General features: G+C 37.0%; 1 protein-coding gene across 3 annotated transcripts; it reads left to right on the forward strand.

Annotated features, from left to right (window-relative positions):
• The first annotated feature begins 700 nt into the window (after positions 1 to 700).
• On the forward strand, positions 701 to 19708 carry LOC116294689 (MAGUK p55 subfamily member 7). 3 transcript variants are annotated; one of them, XM_031702339.2, is made up of 17 exons: positions 701 to 988; positions 4127 to 4245; positions 5350 to 5427; positions 6678 to 6770; positions 8653 to 8817; positions 9227 to 9308; positions 10609 to 10694; positions 12148 to 12222; positions 12998 to 13129; positions 13675 to 13742; positions 13828 to 13889; positions 14651 to 14728; positions 15419 to 15505; positions 16445 to 16525; positions 16866 to 17068; positions 17798 to 17932; positions 18906 to 19708. In XM_031702339.2, exons 1-17 carry the CDS (start codon positions 970 to 972, stop codon positions 19077 to 19079), a joined length of 1737 nt encoding a protein of 578 aa, XP_031558199.2. In that variant the 5' UTR covers positions 701 to 969; the 3' UTR covers positions 19080 to 19708. The 3 variants fall into 3 exon arrangements, with proteins under 3 accessions (XP_031558199.2, XP_088892860.1, XP_088892861.1); XM_089036734.1 differs by lacking the exon at positions 701 to 988 and adding an exon at positions 2727 to 2895; XM_089036735.1 differs by lacking the exon at positions 701 to 988 and adding an exon at positions 2732 to 2895 and having other exon boundaries at positions 6681 to 6770.
• The last annotated feature ends 289 nt before the right edge of the window (positions 19709 to 19997 follow it).

Here is a 19997-nt window from a genome sequence, read left to right on the forward strand (position 1 = left end):
TCATTTAGAAAGGCGATTCATTTAGAAATGCGTTGGGCCAAGTTCAGTGCGACTAAAAACAACGTCGATCAGTCATTTTTAACTGATCTGTTTGGAATCTCTTTGTAAAAGGTGCTTACCATTAGACATCAGTTCACGAAGAAACGCTTTTAACTAAGCAACTTAATCATTCGTCAAAAGAGGAACAAATCAATGTTATCAGACGTAAATCGCGATGTGTCTCTCAGTTCGACATACTTTATATCTTCAACATTTTTCTCCTCAGAATACAACATCTTCCCGGCTAACGCACTGTCGAAAGAACGGTCAATAGAAAGCATTGAGCAAAATAATAATAAAACTGGCAAAAAAACAAACAAAAATACAAACAAAAAACAATAATTCATTGCGTGTTTCGAGAAAGTTTTCATTTGAAAGGGATTTTAAAAAGCTTTCAATCACTTAACGTAAGACGCCAGCAGGCCGCGAACGCCGAAACCCGTTTTCCCATGATCCATCAACTGCACACAGTGGGACATTATTAACAGTCAAATTTCTAAAAGCTTTTTTTTCCTCTAAGTTTAATTGCTTTATTAGAAAGAAAAACTAAATCACTTGACGAAGAGATTAAAATCAATTGCCCTCAGATTAACTAGATTGCAATGTTTTGCATAATCTTTGGGCACTTTAATGTAAACACACTGTCATAGGAAAACAATGTGCACAAAGCGACACGGACAAATCAGTTAGTTTGAATTTGTTTGCTTTAAAACTCCAGTCTTTTCAGAAGCTTTCTCTCCGTTTGTTTTTGCTGGCGATGGAATGCGACTGTTCATTTACACGCTGTTTTGGTAGTCGCCTCGACGTCACATAACTACCACGAACAACTAGACGCTCACGGAGATGCGGGAAAAAATTCTTGTCAAATCTTCTAGGATTTATATTTTCAAGGAGAAACTTCAATGAATTGATCCTAACGTTATCGTCATAATGGCTGCTTCTTATCCTTGTAAGTACTGAGGGACTTTATATGAGCTGTTTAGCTCGATCCTACACTAACATATGAAAGTACATATGTTTTTCACCGCTTAACAACCTTCCCGGCCCTTTGTTTGAATTTAATTCCCATATATCCAAAATCACTGATCAACCGAGTCTCAAAGCTGCCTCCGTTCGCCATGGTAGAATCCAACGATTGAAAATAACCTAGAAAATCTTGCTGTTGGCTTGTCAAGGCAAGTTTACCGAGGGATAAGTATTGACATCGTTGAATACGTAAATAGTTCAGTCTTCTCTATATGTTCTTGAAAAAAACACAGAGCTCCCAGTTCACTAGGCTTTCTATTTCAACCACTTGTCAATTTGCGGACTTTGGTTTCGTCCTAATATCAGCCAGTAAATTAAAACAAAAAGTGTTTATGTCTCGGCATGACCGTAGGCAAAACTCCATGTTATTTAGTTATGGCGCTCGTACGTTAAATATTTCATTTTACCGAACGAGAATGATCGTAATTGGTTCACGTCCGAATGTTACATACAAATTAATTAGAAACCCGCGATCGTATGCGCAATGATTAAACATGATATTTATGGCTGGAACTATGATTTTCTATAATAGAATCGAACCATCTGCCAAATCTTTATTTATCCCTCTAAGTTTTTCCTGAATTAATTAAATTCAAACTGATGAATTTTAGAAAACTTTAGTTAGTAAAAAGAAAAAAATATATATATATATATAAAAGCTTCGTACCTAAAGGATCAGTCCTAAGGCTATTCTACGAAGTTGTTTGTCAGAAAAATATAACCGGTAACTGAAGAATTAAACCGATTTTAGAGCAGTAGGCCATTAACAGCAGCGACCTGAACAAAAAAAAAAAAAAAAATAGACGCTGTGAATTATAATTTAGATATTTTAGTTGAGTAGTCCACATGCATGTTGTCTCGTTTTACTTGAGAGTTTGGAGTGAAAATTTATAGCATAAAAAATGCCGAATTATACACATTTTCCTTAATGGTTCAGGATCTCAGAGGCTCTTTCTCTATCTGTACGAAACTAAACTACTATACTTACGTCAAATATTCAATAGAATATCAAGGCGTAAGGAATAATAGACCGTCGCTGATAATGGAAAAATCGTTTATTCCTCATGTCTATCACTAGTGACAAAAGAGCAGCTGACATAGGAAAAAAGAGCTCGTAAATGAATGGTTCTAGTGACAATCGGGGTTTGACAGCGAAAATAAACCAGCCAAAGCCTAATAATAGTGTTCAATTATTCATTTCAAATCATTTAGTTATATCGCAAACTCGTGAGGGTTTATTACTCAAAACTACACGCTAAACTGCCCCATAAAGCTGAAGAAACGTATTCCTCAAGAAAAATATAGACGACAGAAAAGAAAATAAGAGGTTGAAAGCAAGTATTCTTTCGTCTGGAGACTAGAAGAATCATAAAATCGAAAGCTGCTGTTGGTAAACGAATAAAGCTTAAACTTTCAACCGCTTTTCAGAAGAAAACTGCTCTTACTAAATTTAGACGAAAAGCTATTTTAGTCTCTGGTATTCGACAGCCCACATCCCGTATGAAGAGAAAGGTTGTTTTTCCAAAGTTTGATATACAAAGTCGAGCAGATAAATAGAGATGACATTTAAACATGGCGTAATACCTAGTCCGCGTCTGTAAAACAAGTCTGGCGAAACTTAGACGAATAGCCATTTTAATCTCTGGTATTTGACAGCCCACATCTCGGCCATACAGGGAGAAAGCGGTTGTTTTTTCAAAGTTTGATATAAAAAGTTGAGCAGAAAAATAGAGATGACATTATGGCATAATACCTCTGCGTCTGTAAGACCTACATAGCAAACCATGGCGACCTACGGTAAACAAAATTATCCCGAAATGGTAGATCTAGGTAAATATGATGTTTGCACGAACTGATTATTCAAAAGTATGCTTAGTGAACGTAGTTGCGGAAACGTTAGATAAATTTGGCCATCTGCCATAATGAATGGCGCGCTGTCCCAAGAGAAACTTGTCAAGAATCGTCACCTAGCTAGCCTCATTCAAAACCCTTTATTTTGAGTCAGCAACAAAATCGTCTATTATAACTGCATTTTTTACGAAAACAAACAGGTTTCGTTCTATAGGCGATCTCTTTACGAAGAAAAATACACGAGATGTTTTTTTACGCTTTAAAGATAATATTATACAGGATTTGGTCTGCCTAGTCGCCGGAATAAAGAGATAAAAGCTAATGACAAGCATACCTAAGGGCCTGAAGTATCCTGGTTTGATTTTATTAATTCTAAGTCTTTAAATTGGTTTTGATGGATTAATAGTTAGCAAATACGTGTTGGAATTTTCATATTACAACTTTGTCGCACGAGGAAAGGTTTGTCATCTGTCCTGGCCATTGCCAAGGCTCTTTTCTTCATAGATATGAATTGATTTCAAAGAAATCATGGCTGATATTTTTCCGGGTTGCCTATCACTAGGCTTTCTTAAAAAAATATCAAAGATGGTATCCCATAATTTCTAATATACTTTTGATATACTTTTGTGTATATATATATATATATATATATATATATATATATATATATATATATATATTTAGCATATACACCAACTTGTGTACTTCCTAAGAACGCGCGCGCTCATTGGTTAATTGGAGGTGAATATTGTACGATATTCACCTCTGAATCTCGGTATATTGAGTCGGCAACAAAATGGCATCTGCCGGCAATCGTTTTGCTACAATTTCCGATGAGGAAATTGAAAAAATGAAAGTAAATGCCATTCCTATCAATACTAAAAAGGCAACGAAGTATGGCCTAAAAGTTTTGCTAAAGGTTTTGCGTGAATTTGTCACGCAAACTAAAAGTTTCTGTTTGTTTGTTTTTATTGAATTATTGTATATAAAAATAAGTTACTCTATACACAAGTCAGGCTCAGGCTCAGTGAATATAGAGAATATTTTCCTCGCCGCTCGAAGACTCGCGTCTCGGTAAATATTTCCCGATATTCACTTCGCCTTCGGCGTATGATTGCTAAATAGAGAGAAAGAGAGAGAGAGAGAGACGGATGAATAGTATCTGAAAACAACAAATTGAGTATTATTAACAAGTATTTTCTGTGCTTAGCTTTCCAGCGATTGATCTCGTGTCTCGAGAAGATACGAAGTCAACTGGACAACAAACAAGACGACTTCATGTTCTTGAACAACTACTTCAACAGCCAGGAATTTCAGACCCTTTTTAAGGTATTTAGTTCGTTTGTCATCAGTTGCAGGTGTGTATCTTTGGTTAGCTTTATTTTAAGGAGGCTGGAAAGTGTTCTGTGATTTCACATACACTCACAATTATCAACTATAAAAAGACCATAAACCAAATATCATAATGAACACGAAAAAAAAAACGTAAGACGTAGTTGCTAGTACATCAGAACCCTTGCTATGCCATTATGAAAAAAATTAATTTAAAAAATTATAACTCAGGAACCAAATGGTGAATTTTTTTAAAAAAAACGGAATATTTAAACTTAAGAAAAAAGCTGAGCGGTGCATTTTGTTTTAGCCAATCACAGCGCTTTTAGCTGTTTTGCCGCCGGCCCTTATTCCCAGGTCGTACTGTAACCCAAGTTTTGCGTATTTTTCTGTTTTCTTTTGACTAAAATATAGCATATCGAATTGAGCTGATCCTCACAGTATATGAATCAACTTATGCAGCTGCAAATTGAAAGAAACAGAAAAAATTCTGAGTTTTGAACCCGTGCCCTGGCGATTCCGGTTCCATGCTCTAAGCACTGAGCTACCAAGTCTCATACGAGGCTTCAAGGACACATTAGGTGGGTTTATCGGCCCGATAAGAAATATTTACTTGAGTATGAGATCAGCTCAATTTGTTACATTACAGCCGCAGTACAGTACTCTCATACACCTATGAAATATAGTATACATGCCTACAAGAAGCAGAAATATGGAAAGGAAGAAAAAAAACAATTTCACTTTACCGCCATGTTTCCTTTGTTCCTTTAAGCTTTATGGGGCCGGTCATTTTGTCCAATCATGCTTTGCACGCCGCGTTTATCGCTCAGCTGGACAGAAAGGTGACAAATTTCTCATATTCTTTTCTATGATACTGATAAGGCTACTTCTGCTGCTACTCTTACAGACTGTTACTGCAGCTGCTAGCACTGTTGCTGCTAGCACTGTTGCTGCTGCTATTGATACTGCTGCTACGACTATATAACTACTTCTGCTGCAACTGCTGCTGTTACGCCATTTGGCCCGCGGAATTATAGTGTTCTGCGGGTCGCGGCTGATACATCAGGTATAACCAATCAAATTAAGTCTTGCTTTTCATAGGTTCATAGTGCAGTCACCATATCGGAATCAATCAAAACGGAGCCGGTTAACAGGAATGCCTCAGATCTTCTTCAAGAGGTGAGTACGTGCGTCAAACTTTTAGTTCCTATGAGAATAAAAGGAAAAGATATGTCGGTGGCGGCGATATTGGTTGACATGACAAAAGACACTAAAACCAAATCTTTTGTCAAAGTTAACCAAAATGGTGGCTATGCATGCTACCACATAAACTAAGAAAATAAACTAAGAGAAGAAATCTCTCGTATTCATGCTTGTGACCATCATAGGTACTAGGCACCGTTTGAAGCTTTTTTTAGAATCACATTTGCCACCGTCAATTTTCTGATACTGCGTGCTCTCTACGCTGTTTGCTCACTTTTTTCTTGAGAGGAATCGGAGTAAACGGCTTAGAAAAACAAGTAATTTTTAAAATAACATCACTGAATAACTTCACAAATAGCACCAAGGACTGCTTATGATAGTGTGCAGGGATTCCTTCTCTCGCAGTTCATTTTCTCTTGACACGATCGAGCCTTCAAGCTAGAACAGTGCTATATTCATTATGTCCAAGAGAACACATTGTATAACTATTTTATCCTATGGTATTGAAAATACACACAGATCGATGAACAGTGTGGAATAAACTGGTTTCGAGTTCCAAATTACCTCTGTGTTTTATGATTACAGACTAATCTAAGGGTTAGGAAAAGGAACTTGATTAAGAAACTTATCATTTACTGGAAGAACGACTTATAGCGATTTCTTTGATTACTGATTGGTGTTTGCTCAGTAATAGGCGGGAAGAATTTTTTTCAATGAGAACACGGAAACCGTTATTTGGGTTCTTTATTTGTACCAAAATGTTATATAGACACTAATTCATTTAAATATGGTTTATAAATTAGCAAAAATTATAAATTAATATATATATATAATATACAGCATAATGCAAAATTTACGATCTTTTTGTACATACATACAAGTATATTCAAATATATATATTAAAAAAATATGTAATATCATCGCTGATATTTTTTTCAAGTTGTCTATAACTAGGGCTATCTGAAAAAACATCAGGGACGATATCGCATATTTTTCATATACTTTTGATATAGTACTTGTATGTATATATAAAGGGTCAAAGCATATGGCTGTATATATATAATGGTTTGTGTTATTCATCAATCTTTTGAATATATTGTTCAGTGTATAATTCTTAGTATCATAGTTGTTGTAACTGCAACTTTCTTCCTTTCTTTCTTTCCTTCTTTAATTTCTCTCTTTTCATTCAGTAAATCTTTAATTAAATAAAATTGTCTTATTTCAAGCAGGTTTGTGAAGAGCTTGATGAGCGTTGCGACGAAGATGAGAACAAAGATATTAACGAACTGAAGAATATTCTGGACAGCCCTCATTTCAAGGTAAAAGAAAAGTCCATTAAAGTCACTTAACTGATATCTCAGTTGATTGGCATTTATATATCTGCCTAAGTGGAAGTACTTTAGTTCTGATCATTAGAGCGAATTTTGTGTGAGTAGGAATCGCATTGCACTGGTGCGATTGGATAACGGTTACTTTTATCGCTTTCAACTGTCTGGGAAAAGCCATTTGAGTGCCACTGTTGTTCCGTATTTCTAATTTTGGAACTCGAGGTAGACTTAAAAACTTCTGAGAATAAAGTTTTCAAACGAGAATAGAAAAAGATGGGTGTAGAAAATAGGACGCGGGGTACCAAACAGAAAATATTTGTGCTAACACTAGAACCGTTAAAGAAATTAAAGCTAGTATGAAAATAAACTTACTGTCTGACCCGGTTTACTATTTTTTTTCATATACCACTCAGTACGTAATAACACACATACTATAGTCCCCTTCACAGTTTCCCGCGCCATCTCGAAAGGTAGCCGTGCGTATGCCTTTGCATCGAAGCGAGACGAAAGGTGAGCTTCCAATGATAGAGACGTGAATAATTTTCCAAGGTGTTAAAAAAGGTCTCTATCATTGAAAGCTCACGCCGTTCGTCTCGCTTCGAGGCAAAGGCACGGATACCATTCAAGATGGCGAAGGGAACTGTGCAGGGGACTATTAAACAACTTAGATTTTCAGTCATGTTAACCGACATCAATCGAATGATATAACGATAAAAAATTAATATTGGGCTTCAAGCGGCTTTCCTTATTTACCCTCATTACATTTTATTGCGATTCCGTTGTTGCTATTTTTAGAACTCATTCCTTAGCGAACATTACCGATTAATTGCTAGAACGTGCTGGGATTTCAATTTAGGATATTGTCATTTGTTGTTTCTTGCGTGGTCGTTTGTTTCCTACTGCCATGGACCCCCTAGTTACTTAACGGAAATCAGGAAACACTAATAGTTTCGTTGACAAACGACTCCTTTTTTGTTTGTTTTTTTTTGTTTTTTTATCGTCTAACACACAGCTAATTAAAAAAAAAAAAAAAAAAAAAAAAAAAAAAAAAAAAAAAAAAAAGAAAAAGAAAAAAAACCTAACTGACGTGTCCTTGAAGTCTCATATTTGAGCATAGGACCGGAATCGCCAGGGCACGGGTTCAAATCCCGTCCAAGACTCTTTTCTGCCGTCTTTCAACGGTTTGCAGCTGCATAAGTTGCTTCATATACTTTGAGGATCAGCTCAATTTGATATAATTCAAGAAAAGTCGAATACTGAATAGCTCTCTATAGTGTAGATAATATATTGTTTTGGACGGAATGCACAAACAAAATATTCATTATTTATTTTACTCTAGTCAATATTACATAACTCCCAAAATGCATTTCGGTCTTGAAATTCACTACTTAGTATGCATCATTCCATAGTATTCCGGGTTTTTTTGTTTTTTTGTTTAATTTTTTTTTTGAAGAAACGGCTGTATACTATGATTGTATATATTTACCACATTCAGGCAAACGTGTGCGTACTGGACTTTAAAATGAGGAAGGATATTTGTCTACTAATTCTTTGTAGAAAAAAATGGAATTTCAACTTTCTTCTTCTTCCCGTTCATGAACTTCTTCTTCTTTTTCTTGACCTCCTAATTTTTCTTCTCTTCTTTTAATTTCTCTTTTGCTCAAGCTAAAAAGGTCTTATTTAGCTTGGGCGCAATATTTTCCCTTCAGATATTTCAGTTCATGATCACGTGTCATTCTTTTGAAAATTTTTTTTTTGTTTGACGTGTCTTCTCATGCGCAACCGTTAAACAAAGAAATGATACTCTAGAGAATGACAGGTGGTATGAAATGTATGGGAAAGCATTCCTTTCTCTTTTTGTTTTCGATTTAAGGCTATGTTCTTAGCACATGATCGAGTTGCTGCTGATGACATTCCCTCTAAAAACCCCGAAGATTCGTCTCCATACATTCATTCTACACCAGTATTGATGGATGCTTATGGTACAGGAGGGCCTGTCAAGTTTATCACTTTGATAAAGAGTGGAAATGATCCTTTAGTAAGTATATTGTTCAGTTAGAGTGCTCGCACTAAACGCGTTAGACTAATACTAATTTTTAGCACTAACGTCTTATGCTGCTATGTTCACCTACAGGTAAATATAACGCAAGCACGCACGCTCTTTGATCGATTTGTGCCACTTGCAGAGATAAATGAAATTTGAACAAAAAACTTTTTCCATGGCTTCATTTATTAGTGTTAAAAATACTAAAGCAATTATTAAAATTTAAAAAATCGGCTTTTCTCTGATATTGATACTAAAATTATACTAAAAAAATTATATATTCGCCTCAGTCTCGGTAATTATCGGTGAATATTTACCGACAACCATGCACTTCGCCTTCCGGGAATAATTCAAATAACATTCAGAAACAAAGAGTTAATCCAAGTTTTTTTCCCTTCTGCAGGGAGCCACAGTTTTACGTGAACCAGACACTGGTAATATCATTGTCGCAAGAATACTGCACGGAGGAGTTGTCGATAGAAGTGGTAAGAAATGAATATAGGATAATACTAATTCAAGAAGCCAGTATAACTTGTGATACGGAGTCTCCGGTTCGATTCCCAGACCCGTCATCACATGTGAATAGAGTTTGTTAGGTTTTCTCCCATGATTTGTGTTTTTTCATTCATTTACATTTTCATTCAAGTTTAATCTAGAGTTTAATCCAAGTTATAGGGTGTTTTGTAAAAAAAATAAAAAAATAAAAAATAAAAACTGTTACGTTTTGTTCGGTTTTCCGGTTTTCGTCCCTCAAAAGATAAGGTGCTACAATTCAATCCAATTTGGTCAATCAGTGAGTTAACAGTAGCCGTGCCATGCCTTTGAAAACCCTTTAGGTTGTTTCGCGGGCTAGTTATCGATAAGGTTTGAAGGATGGTGAGCAAAAATATTATGATTTATCAATGATGAGTAGTCCGGCTAACATACAAAGGATGCTAATGAGAAACATTTTGTTATATAAATACCCAACATGGCGGCGATGACGTAAGCCTTGCAAACGAAGAATAGTTATCCCTAGTCCTTTTTCATTCGTGCTTTTCAGTGCATGCTTTGTTGCATAATTATTTTGTTCAAATCCCATTTCCTGTGAAAGTATTTCTGTCAAAATCCCTATTTAGAATAAGTTACAAAAGGTGGATGGAAAGACGTCATCGTTAATCCTCGGTTACAGCCGATGTTCGCGAATGCAGAAAAAAAACGAACATGAAACTGAATCTGACATGGAAAGGTTTACATGTATTGCGACAACGCTATAAGAAAAGCAAGACAAAACACGTTTTTTTTTTGCAAAATACCCTATAACTTTAACTAATGAAAACTAATGTTTTTTGGTTTACTAATTCAGCCTGACACTGATGAAACGTAGAGGGATGTGAATTAAAACTTAAGCGACGCACATTTAAATAAACTTCAAATTATTAACCTCTGGCACACCTAACTAACACACGGAATCGAAATTTAGCGTGTTAGGGTTTTGTCGTGACGGATTCGAAGAAAACCGCCTCGAATCAAGGGAAAGACGCGCTCAATAATCCAAGTGTATTCGCATGATTACGGAAGGGAATAAAACGTAGCTCCAAAATAGGAAAACATTATGCCAAAGCTAAATAGTTTTATAGAGGATAAGACTCGCTTCTTGCGTAAATGCAGATTTAACCTCATCCTGTCTTAATACAAAGTGATCTAACCGGGATTATTAAAAAAACATATGTTATCTTGTTGCTTTAAGTAGATCAGTTGTCTTAATGGAATGGCTTTTTATCTGCATTAATTGGTTGGTTTTAGGCACTTTGCACGTTGGTGACGTCATCCAGGAGATTAATGGAACCAGTGTAAACGGGAGAAGCACTGATGAAGTTGTAGACATTATGGTAAGGTGATTTAGCTAGGGTAATACGAGACTTGTATGTCTGATGGAGGGTATGTAATCTTTATATGATACGGCACCTGCCCCTTCAATTTATTCAAAACATCTAATATGTCGTTGCTTTGCACGAGTTTGACTTTATCATACTAACCCTTGAATACCCTTGATCTGCCGAATTCGACAATTTATTCTAAAAACCATTCAGAATTCAACTCAAATTATTTTAGAATTTAGTACTGCAGGCCGAAACATCTTGACTGAAATAAAAAACACCTTTCAGAGGAACATGAAAACATTTTTTTTGACCTAAAGAATTATGGTCGTTGAATGGCGACAAAACAGCACTAATACAAAAAAAAAAGTAACAAATTATATTTTTCAGAACTTAGAAATAAATGTAATTATAGCCACCAAATACCGTATAAAATGTTTAAAAATCAGACATATCACGCAGAGCTATCAATTTAGCTGCAGAGCATAGTTAGTTTCAGTGTCCAAACATTCTCAAAGGTATAGTAAAGAATGCACGACTTCAACGATACCAACATTACCATACCTTCACTATAACACATGAATATTCAACGTAATTTCAACGTATCCTATGCCATTGAAAATACAGGCAGATGAACAGTTGTATAAAGCCCGATTTCGAGTTCCAAATTACCTTTCATGTGTTCAGTCCTTAATTACAGACTCATTTAGGTCCCGTCCACACGTATCCGCAAATTTTTGTATCCGCAAACTTTTTTTTGCGGATACGAAAACGTTTGCGTCCACACGCAGCGTATTCTAATCGTATTCGAATCGTTTTCACCGTCCACACGTTTCCGTTTTCATAAAATTTGCGGATACGGACACAAAAATTTGCGGACCTGTGTGGACGCAACCCGTATCCGTAAAAAAAAAATTTGCGGATACAAAAATTTCCGGATACGTGTGGACGGGACCTTACTCAGGGTTAGCCTCGAATCAGTATCCAAATATTCACAAATACCAACAAAAGCTAACCAAGAATGCACAACTCCAACAATGCCAACATGAAATTTCACGGTCCTTCACTAGAATACATGAATATTCAACGTATATTCCAAACGAAATCGAGGCCAAAACTGTATTACAGAGAATTCGAAACTTGAAAATTCTTGTCGTTCTTCGCCACTCTGCAACGTCCCCTTTATAAACAAGCAATGATGTCAAAGTGCAGATAGATATTAATTAATTAATTAATGGGAGGTTCTTATAGCGCATTTATACAACGTCGGCCCAATGCGCTTTACGTTTATGACCAGTGGAGGACATTGCGGGCTGCATATTAAGGGGCTATTAGATGTAGACAGAATCCAAATTTTCTTTCAACATGCAAGCATCTAACACTATTATTTAAATTATAAAGAAATGACCCGATTCACGTGTTATATCTTATTTTAATTGTCGTTCTTCATTTCATTTTTATCAAGGAAAAAACTTCCGGTTCTGTGATGCTCAAGGTTATTCCAGCCATGGAGGATAGGAAGCAGCAGAACGGAAGTAAAGTAAGCGCCATTTTCAATTTTCAAACTTCATTTTTGGTATGCCCTCGATCATCTGGTATTGAGCACTGTATTATACATTTTGACTGTGACTGATAATGGTTTATGTACTCATCCCAGCATTATAACTAAATAGACATTGGTCTGGCAGTTTATTCTATTCACGATACAGTTATTATACTTCCATGCTTCGCCGCCTTTATCACGAATATAATCGTCCTTGTTTTTACGAGGGTAGCAAATGACAGCCAGTGACTAACATACCTGGCGCCCTGATTCTCTGATCGTAGTGAAAGTTAGAAGAGTTGATTTTTTTTGGAGGGAGGAAAATTGGCACAACCGGAGAAAAACCCTCGAAGCACAGGAAATAACTAAGGCCCCGTCGGCTAGCCGCATTAGTGTGGACGGAGAACATTTCGTATCCGGAATTTTTCGAATACTATGACGTCATGATTGTCATGGGAACATGGCGGGAAGGCTAAAAATTCACTTTTTTTTCGGTTTCGGTGTGAAAGTTGCGGAATCAAATTTATCCGGCATAGTGTGGACGGGACCTAAGTAACAAACCTGCAATAAACAGGCAAAAGTGTGCCAGGTATATTATTGGCCTTGCGCACTTTATTTTTCAAACATAATTAGCTGCGCAGGCATATTCCCAGAATCTTTTTTTTTTTCGATTTTGTCCCTGTCAAGTTTCAATGCGCACGCAGCCTTGAGTGTAAGGTCCATCAGTTTTACTCCTTTTTTTACTTAGAACCATTATACTCGTTCTAAACAGATTCGTCTGCGTGCCCTATTCGATTATGATCCAATGAAAGATGATCTCATCCCTTGTAAAGAGGCAGGGATAGTCTTCAAGAAAGGTGATGTTTTGCAAGTCGTCAGCAAGGATGATTCAAACTGGTGGCAGGTAAATCTGTTTTTGTTTGTTTTGGGCTACCTGTGGAGCAATGAAAATCCGTATATGATTTGGATGGCTAACATGCAGGGTGGAAAATACTGGTCTTTCATACTTTTCCAAGAACTTCCTAAAGTACGCGTTTTTAATTACGCATTTTTAGTAACGCAAAAAGTGCTCAATTTTCACGCACTTAATCTTGGTTTTACTGATTTACGCAGAGGGCCTTTGCCACCCAACCAAATAGACTTTACTTCTTAACGTAATGTTTACCCATTTCAAACCACGTGTCATTCCCTCGAGTATTTTTCATTCTTTCTTGAACGGCAGAAAAACACGAGAAAATACATTTTAGTGTATATATCTTCTCATGTTTTTATCTTTTATTTATGTTTTTATAGATTAAATTCATAAAAACAAATGAATACAACTCATTCTCACTGAACAAAGGATCTTATTATCAGAAGAATGACAAATGGTCTGAAATGGGAAAGCACTAACGCTAGTCTTATATTGTGTACTGACTGCATTGCAATCTTTTTCTGGCTTTCTTTAAGGCGGCAAAAGAAGAAGGATCATCTGGAGGAGCGATTGGTTTAATCCCCAGCAAACAGTTTCAAGAGAAGTATGTTTGTTTTGTCAAAGTTGTCTTTCTTGTGCTTTTTCTTGTCTTCTAATGCTGGTAATTCCCAACATATTGTTCTTCGTAGGCGCGTGTTATTTGACCGAATGTTGAGTTCCGAGCAAGAGAACCTAAACCAAAAGAATGGAAGTAAGTATTTTATCCATCTTGCAATTACTGTGACACATGAGATCTTTGTATCGGACGTTCGTTTAGCCGAAAATTAAAAAGGGGAGGCGGGCTTGACATGGAGTTATCAAATTAAGGGAAATGTGGCTTACCAAAGCATTGTGTTCTTTTAGATTTAAATATATTTTGTCCGCCATGGGGGACATAGAGGGCGAATTGGGGGTGGGTGCGTCGTGGTTGCCGTGATGTTTCAAAACACTCTCAAGTGATTTCACGGACTCCCCCTTTTCTCAGCACCTCCCAAAAGACAACCACCTTAGTATATATAGCTACCGAATTAAGTGATTCAGTTTTTTAATACGTTCTTCTGCAGTTTAGATTTATTTTGCAGACTTTTCATGAGATAGGTATCTTCTTACTTATCTGGCTACAATTTTGGGCAAAATTCGTGTTACATTGCCCTTTTCATGACAGACTTTGAATGTCCTTGCCGCTTTTCAGGTGCTTCCTTCACACAGCCCACCTCTCCCCTCCTCACTGAGCATTGTTATTCTGGTGGCTCCCCTGATTAATCTCGGCGCATACCATTAAGATACAACATTGGATAGAGGGAGCGAAGGGACTCTTTCAGAGAGACTCTTAATTTGAAGTTATAAAACCGAAATGAAGTAATTGCGGTTTTGTAACAAATAATTTTGTCCAATATTGTAGCCCAGTAATAAATAATACACCGAAGTCATTCTTGAATATACGTGATTATTTCTTTATATTGGTGCGTGTAGTTCGATTCATCATGCAATTGAAGAGAAGAAGAAGAATGAAAAGAAAAAATAAAAGAGACCCTGACAACAATCTTGCAGGTAATAAAACAGCTATTTTTATAAGTAATACCATGGCACAAGGGAAATTAGTGATTAAATTTCCCCGAATAACGAGGGAAAATGTGTGGAATAAAACAAAAATAGAATCTAAAAACAAGTTGTCATTTTCAATTTATCTTATGACTGAGCATGCGCAGATTTGAGAACGCGTCCCACATGGAAACCGTGCAGTAATATCATAAATAGGATACGTTGTAAGCGATTCAGTTGCAGGGGCATTGAGTTGTCCCTGAGGGAGACGAGGCATAGAACGTACATGAGGGAAATTTAGAAGAAAATGAAATCTTTTGTCTTTTACTAAATTTGCCTACATTTAATATAAGCGACAGGGAAATTTAGTAAAAGACAAAGGATTTCTTTGTCTTCTAAATTTCCCTCATGTTCTATGCATGCGGGAAATTCGGGTTTCTAAAGCCCTCGAAAGACAAAAGAATCCGAGGTAATCATGGTATTACTGTTTGTATACCGGCGTATAAGTACAATATATTTTATTCAATCTTCTATCGTCAATCTAGCTGTGATGGAGCTGCAAATCTTGCATCAAGAGAAAGCGTTACAGTATTTCTTGGATTCCATATTCCTCCTTATGCTGCAATGCATGTAAATACCTTTTTTAATCGATTAGACTAATAAAATCTAAAGAACAAGTATTTATATTCCACTACACAGATTTAGAAGCTGAGAACATCTTAACGTATGAAGAGGTAGTTCATTACAAGCCGACTAACAACAAGCAGCGACCCATACTGCTGATAGGTAATTCCTTCTATAAATAATATCATCAGTCAGAAGTTCATAACTAGTTATGAACTTCTGCATCAGTGTATAATACCATTGTACGAACCTTTAAAAAAATAATTGGATTTTGGTACTGAGAGGAGATTGGTGGCAGCCATATTTGTGGGACAAAACAAAAACAATCGAAACAAAACAGACATTTTTTTTCTTTTCTTCCTGGCCAGCAAAAGTACGTGGAGTCCGCTATTTTCGAGTTCCAAATGACCGCTGCATGTGTTCCTTGATTACAGACTCGTTTTCTCAGGGTTAGCCTCGAATCAGTGTTGAAATATTCACAAATACCAATGGTAAACTAAAGAATGCACAACTTCAACAATACAAACACTTTGAAATTCCACGGACCTTTACTGGAACACGTGACTATTCTGCACAAAGTCGAGGTTAACCCTGAGCAACAGAGAACTCGAAACTAGAGTATTGTCTTGTTAACGCTCCTGCTCTGCAGCAGACCGATGTGGAATCCCTCTTAAATCAAATGGGCCATGGGGAATTATGTATTTCGATTTGCCTGGCCCCAGACTTTATTATGTTTCTTCAAGCTTTCCTGCACCTGAAGGCTGATTATAAACCGAATCAAATTATGGCGACCTATTTGAATAACTATTGTTCTGCACTGATGGCGACTGACTAGGCTCGTGTTCAAGTGGAAACATAAAAGCATTTTCACATGTATAGGAGGCTAGTCAGTCGTTAGTGAGTCCAGAACGATAGTTATTCTAATTGGTCGCCATATTTCGATTCGGTTTATGAGATTAATCAAATCAAAAGAGATAATAATAATAATAATAATAATAATAATAATAATAATAATAATAATAAAAGACACGTGATTTGAAATAGTAAAATAGTGATTTAGACTTAATAGTCTGTGACCATTATTTTTGCAATTGATTTTAGGTCCAAGAGGAGTTGGAAGAAATGAATTAAAGAAAAGACTGTTGGCAAGTGACCACGAAAAATTTGCAGCAGCAGTGCCCCGTATGTATAAAACCTCTTCCTCCCTCCACCCCTGGTGTTAGTAAACACCACAGAATCCTAGCTTGGGCTTCTTGTGTTCGAATCTTGACTACTTCGACGATATGGCGGCCATCTTGGATCTTTAAAGAAAGGCAATAAACACATGAAACTCCGTCATCTTCGCTTTGTTTTGTCCCTTGGCAAAATGGCCGCCGTATCGTGTCGAAGTTAAATGGTTTCACTATGATTTCATGACATACAGTAGCTACTCAATTACCCCATTTTTTCGAAATTGAAGATCAATTGAAATGAAGAAATAGAGCCCAACGGTCAAGGAAATAATGACGTGAACATTTTCTAGATACGTCAAGAAAAATGCGTGCCTACGAAACCGATGGCAGAGAGTACTGCTTCGTATCCAGGACAACCATGGAAAACTACGAACAAAATAACAAGTTCATCGAGATTGGTGAATACAAGAAATGTCTGTACGGACTGTCAATAGACTCCATCAAACGAGTCCTGAAGACAGGAAAAATCTGCATTCTAAAAGTACAGCCACAGGTATGTGTCTTTGTCTTCTCTTACATGGCATGGGTGCTTAGGGCAGCCAAAATCCACTCACTTCCCAGCGCCAAACCCCTAGCTCTTTGGTATGCAATACCTAGCTTTGCCCAGATGCCAAAAATAAATAAACCACCATCTTTGATTTAGAACTAATCAGAACTCCGATTAATATTCCAAACGTTCTAGCCCCAAGGGATCAGGGGAGAGACGGTCCCCAGACCATATATGGAACCATGGCCCAGTGAAAAAAACTAGCCAATCAGAATCGAGAAAATACAAATGGGCAAAACTGAGCTGTCACTTTTCTTCTTGAAATTATAGATTTTCAGGCTACAAAACGAAGAAAAAAATAACACTTGACAACAGTGACACATCGAGTTATTGTAATATGGCGGGCATAAAAGTTTTTAACCGCAGATCTCATGACACGGCTTAGTTTTGCAGTGACGTCCTTCAGCGTGACTAATCCATATTTGCTGCTGGCGTAGTCTTTTTCCGACAGTCGCTCTTCAGCAATTCACCATTTTCCATACATCGGTTCACTGGTCAAGCAAAAAGCATTCAGTCAAGGTTGCAAGGTTCAAATTTGAATAATCCTTTGGAAGTACTTTGGCGCCTCGCTTGAGCGCTTTGTGTTTGACCAGTGAATCAATGTATGGAAAATGGTGAATGGTTACGACCTCATGCCGATATTTGAATAGAACTGATTAACAATTTGATGTACAGGCAATCAAGATTCTCAGACAGAAAGAATACAAGCCATACATCATCTACATCAAACCACCACCGTTAGAAAAACTGCGTTCAACCCGAGTAACGATAAAGAAGGGTGATAAGAAACAAGATCTACGAACTTTTAAGGTATGTTTGAGCAATAGTAATTTGTATTGGTATACTTTATCTATACGTCGATCACACAGAAAGAGATTGATCAGTCTATCCCAAGCCAGAGACTCATAATTACCTCTCCCAAGCCATATACTAATAAATGACTGATAAGGTTCGACTTCCGTAATGGATTATTTCAACACGGCGGCCATCTTGAATCGCAAGCCAATATGAGGCGTCTCTGGAGCAAATAAAGCTTTGTTATCACAGTAACTGAATGACATCAATTGATATTAACAACTCAACACAAAGATGAATCGAGACGACATACATCAATCACATTTATCATAAAAAAGAAAAACTCACGAAACTCTATATATTTTCCGTCATCTTTGTTTTGTTTTGGTCCATGGCAAGATGGCCGCTGTATCGTCGAAATAGTCCATTAATGGTCGAACTGGAGAACCTGGAAGAAAAATAAATCGAAACACCGGAGGAGTGCATGCTAGCCATGCCTACCAAAGTGTAGCCTTAAGGGATTTGTTAAATAAATGCATGTCTCCTTTCCCTGGTGCGTCTTTTGGAAGATAAAAGGAAGCACAGTAGCTTGATGGTGCAACGGAATATGCGATTGCCTTCGTCTCGAGGCAAGATAAAAAATTTACACCAAATCAACAATCCAAGGAACCACGAGGTTATTAAAAGTTTTTTTTGTCAACGGTCGGAAAGCCGTCACCATCACTGTCGCTAAATTATAAGGCTCAGTGAGAGAGGTATAGCAAGAGGCTGCCAAAATGGCAGAAGAATCTTGGGAAAACAAAAACCAAATCACTAATTTGATCGGACCGCTGTCCGGGCTGTTCAATTGGTCAAAGGCAAGAATCGGATCACTCACAAATCCAATTTTGAATTTAGCATGTTGAGTACGGTAGAGGCCGGGGAGAAAAAATGATAACGCAAAGAAAACCCCTTGAATCAAACTATTTTGCTTTCTCATAAATTTTAGGAAGACGATCTGCAAGATATGATCAAATCCGGAGAAGCTATGGAAAGGGAGTATGGTCACTACTTCGACGAAACTATTGTCAACGACGACCTTCAAGTAGCTTACTTCGAGCTGAACAATGCAATAGAACGAGTGACTCGAGAAGCCCTTTGGGTGCCAGCCGAATGGCAGTGATACTGCTGGCATGCCATGGGAATCCCTTTTAGTGTCAGAAGAAGGCAACTTTTGAAAGATCCATGATAACAACCCTTTAGTCGCAAAATGACACTAAAAGACGAAATTGCGCATTATTATATTTACGGTTCACAAGTCAATTTGACAACATAAATTAGATAATTTAATGGACAGTTCCACAACTTAGGATATTTCTCAATTAGCGCGCGTGGGGTCGTCATTTCAGCATCTTTGTTTTGTGATTCAAAATTGCCGCGAAGTAATCCATTACTTTTAGAGGTAGGGATTTGGCTTGGACTCATCGAACATCTTAGTGAAGAAGCCATAACAACTGAAAAAGTCTTTTTGGTGCAATTTACAGAATGGCAATCCAGGTGATCTCGCCTCGAAGCGCGCAAAGGTTTATTTGTCAAAGCGAACAGTTCCTAATGACCCAGTCTCCTATTTCATAATGTCACACGGTAATCAAAATGGCGGCTGGTGACTAATTAAGACAACACCGATTTCGCTTACTTTTGTTGAATTTATGCTTTGTTTTTATTAATTTGAACTGCTAACAGAGCAAGAGGAAGCTTTTCTGGTACATGTAACATAGAATTTTTTAAAGTAAAGTTATATTTCAGGACGTATTTTGAAAAGGTTAACTCGAAATACGACTCCATTTTGGAATTCATCATGGAACTTTTGGCAATGCAACACAAATGCTTCTGATTGGTTAATAATAACCGAGAGTGCGTGCGTAAGCTCACCTGGATGAGATTGCGCACCAATAGAAACCTTCCTTTGTTGCCTCTCTTCAAGTCTTAGTCAACAAGCAAACTCCGCATACAAAAAATAGTTTTTCAGTTAGTTTTGTAATATAAGAATACCCATACACAGACAGAGTGAAGTCACTAAACCAGTGAAATAGATATTCGA

The sequence above is a fragment of the Actinia tenebrosa genome, unplaced genomic scaffold (assembly GCF_029948245.1).
Source record: "Actinia tenebrosa isolate PJP-AT-01 unplaced genomic scaffold, QUT_ActTen_1.0 PGA_scaffold4__44_contigs__length_22323623, whole genome shotgun sequence".
In the NCBI taxonomy this organism is placed as follows: Eukaryota; Metazoa; Cnidaria; class Anthozoa; order Actiniaria; family Actiniidae; genus Actinia; species Actinia tenebrosa.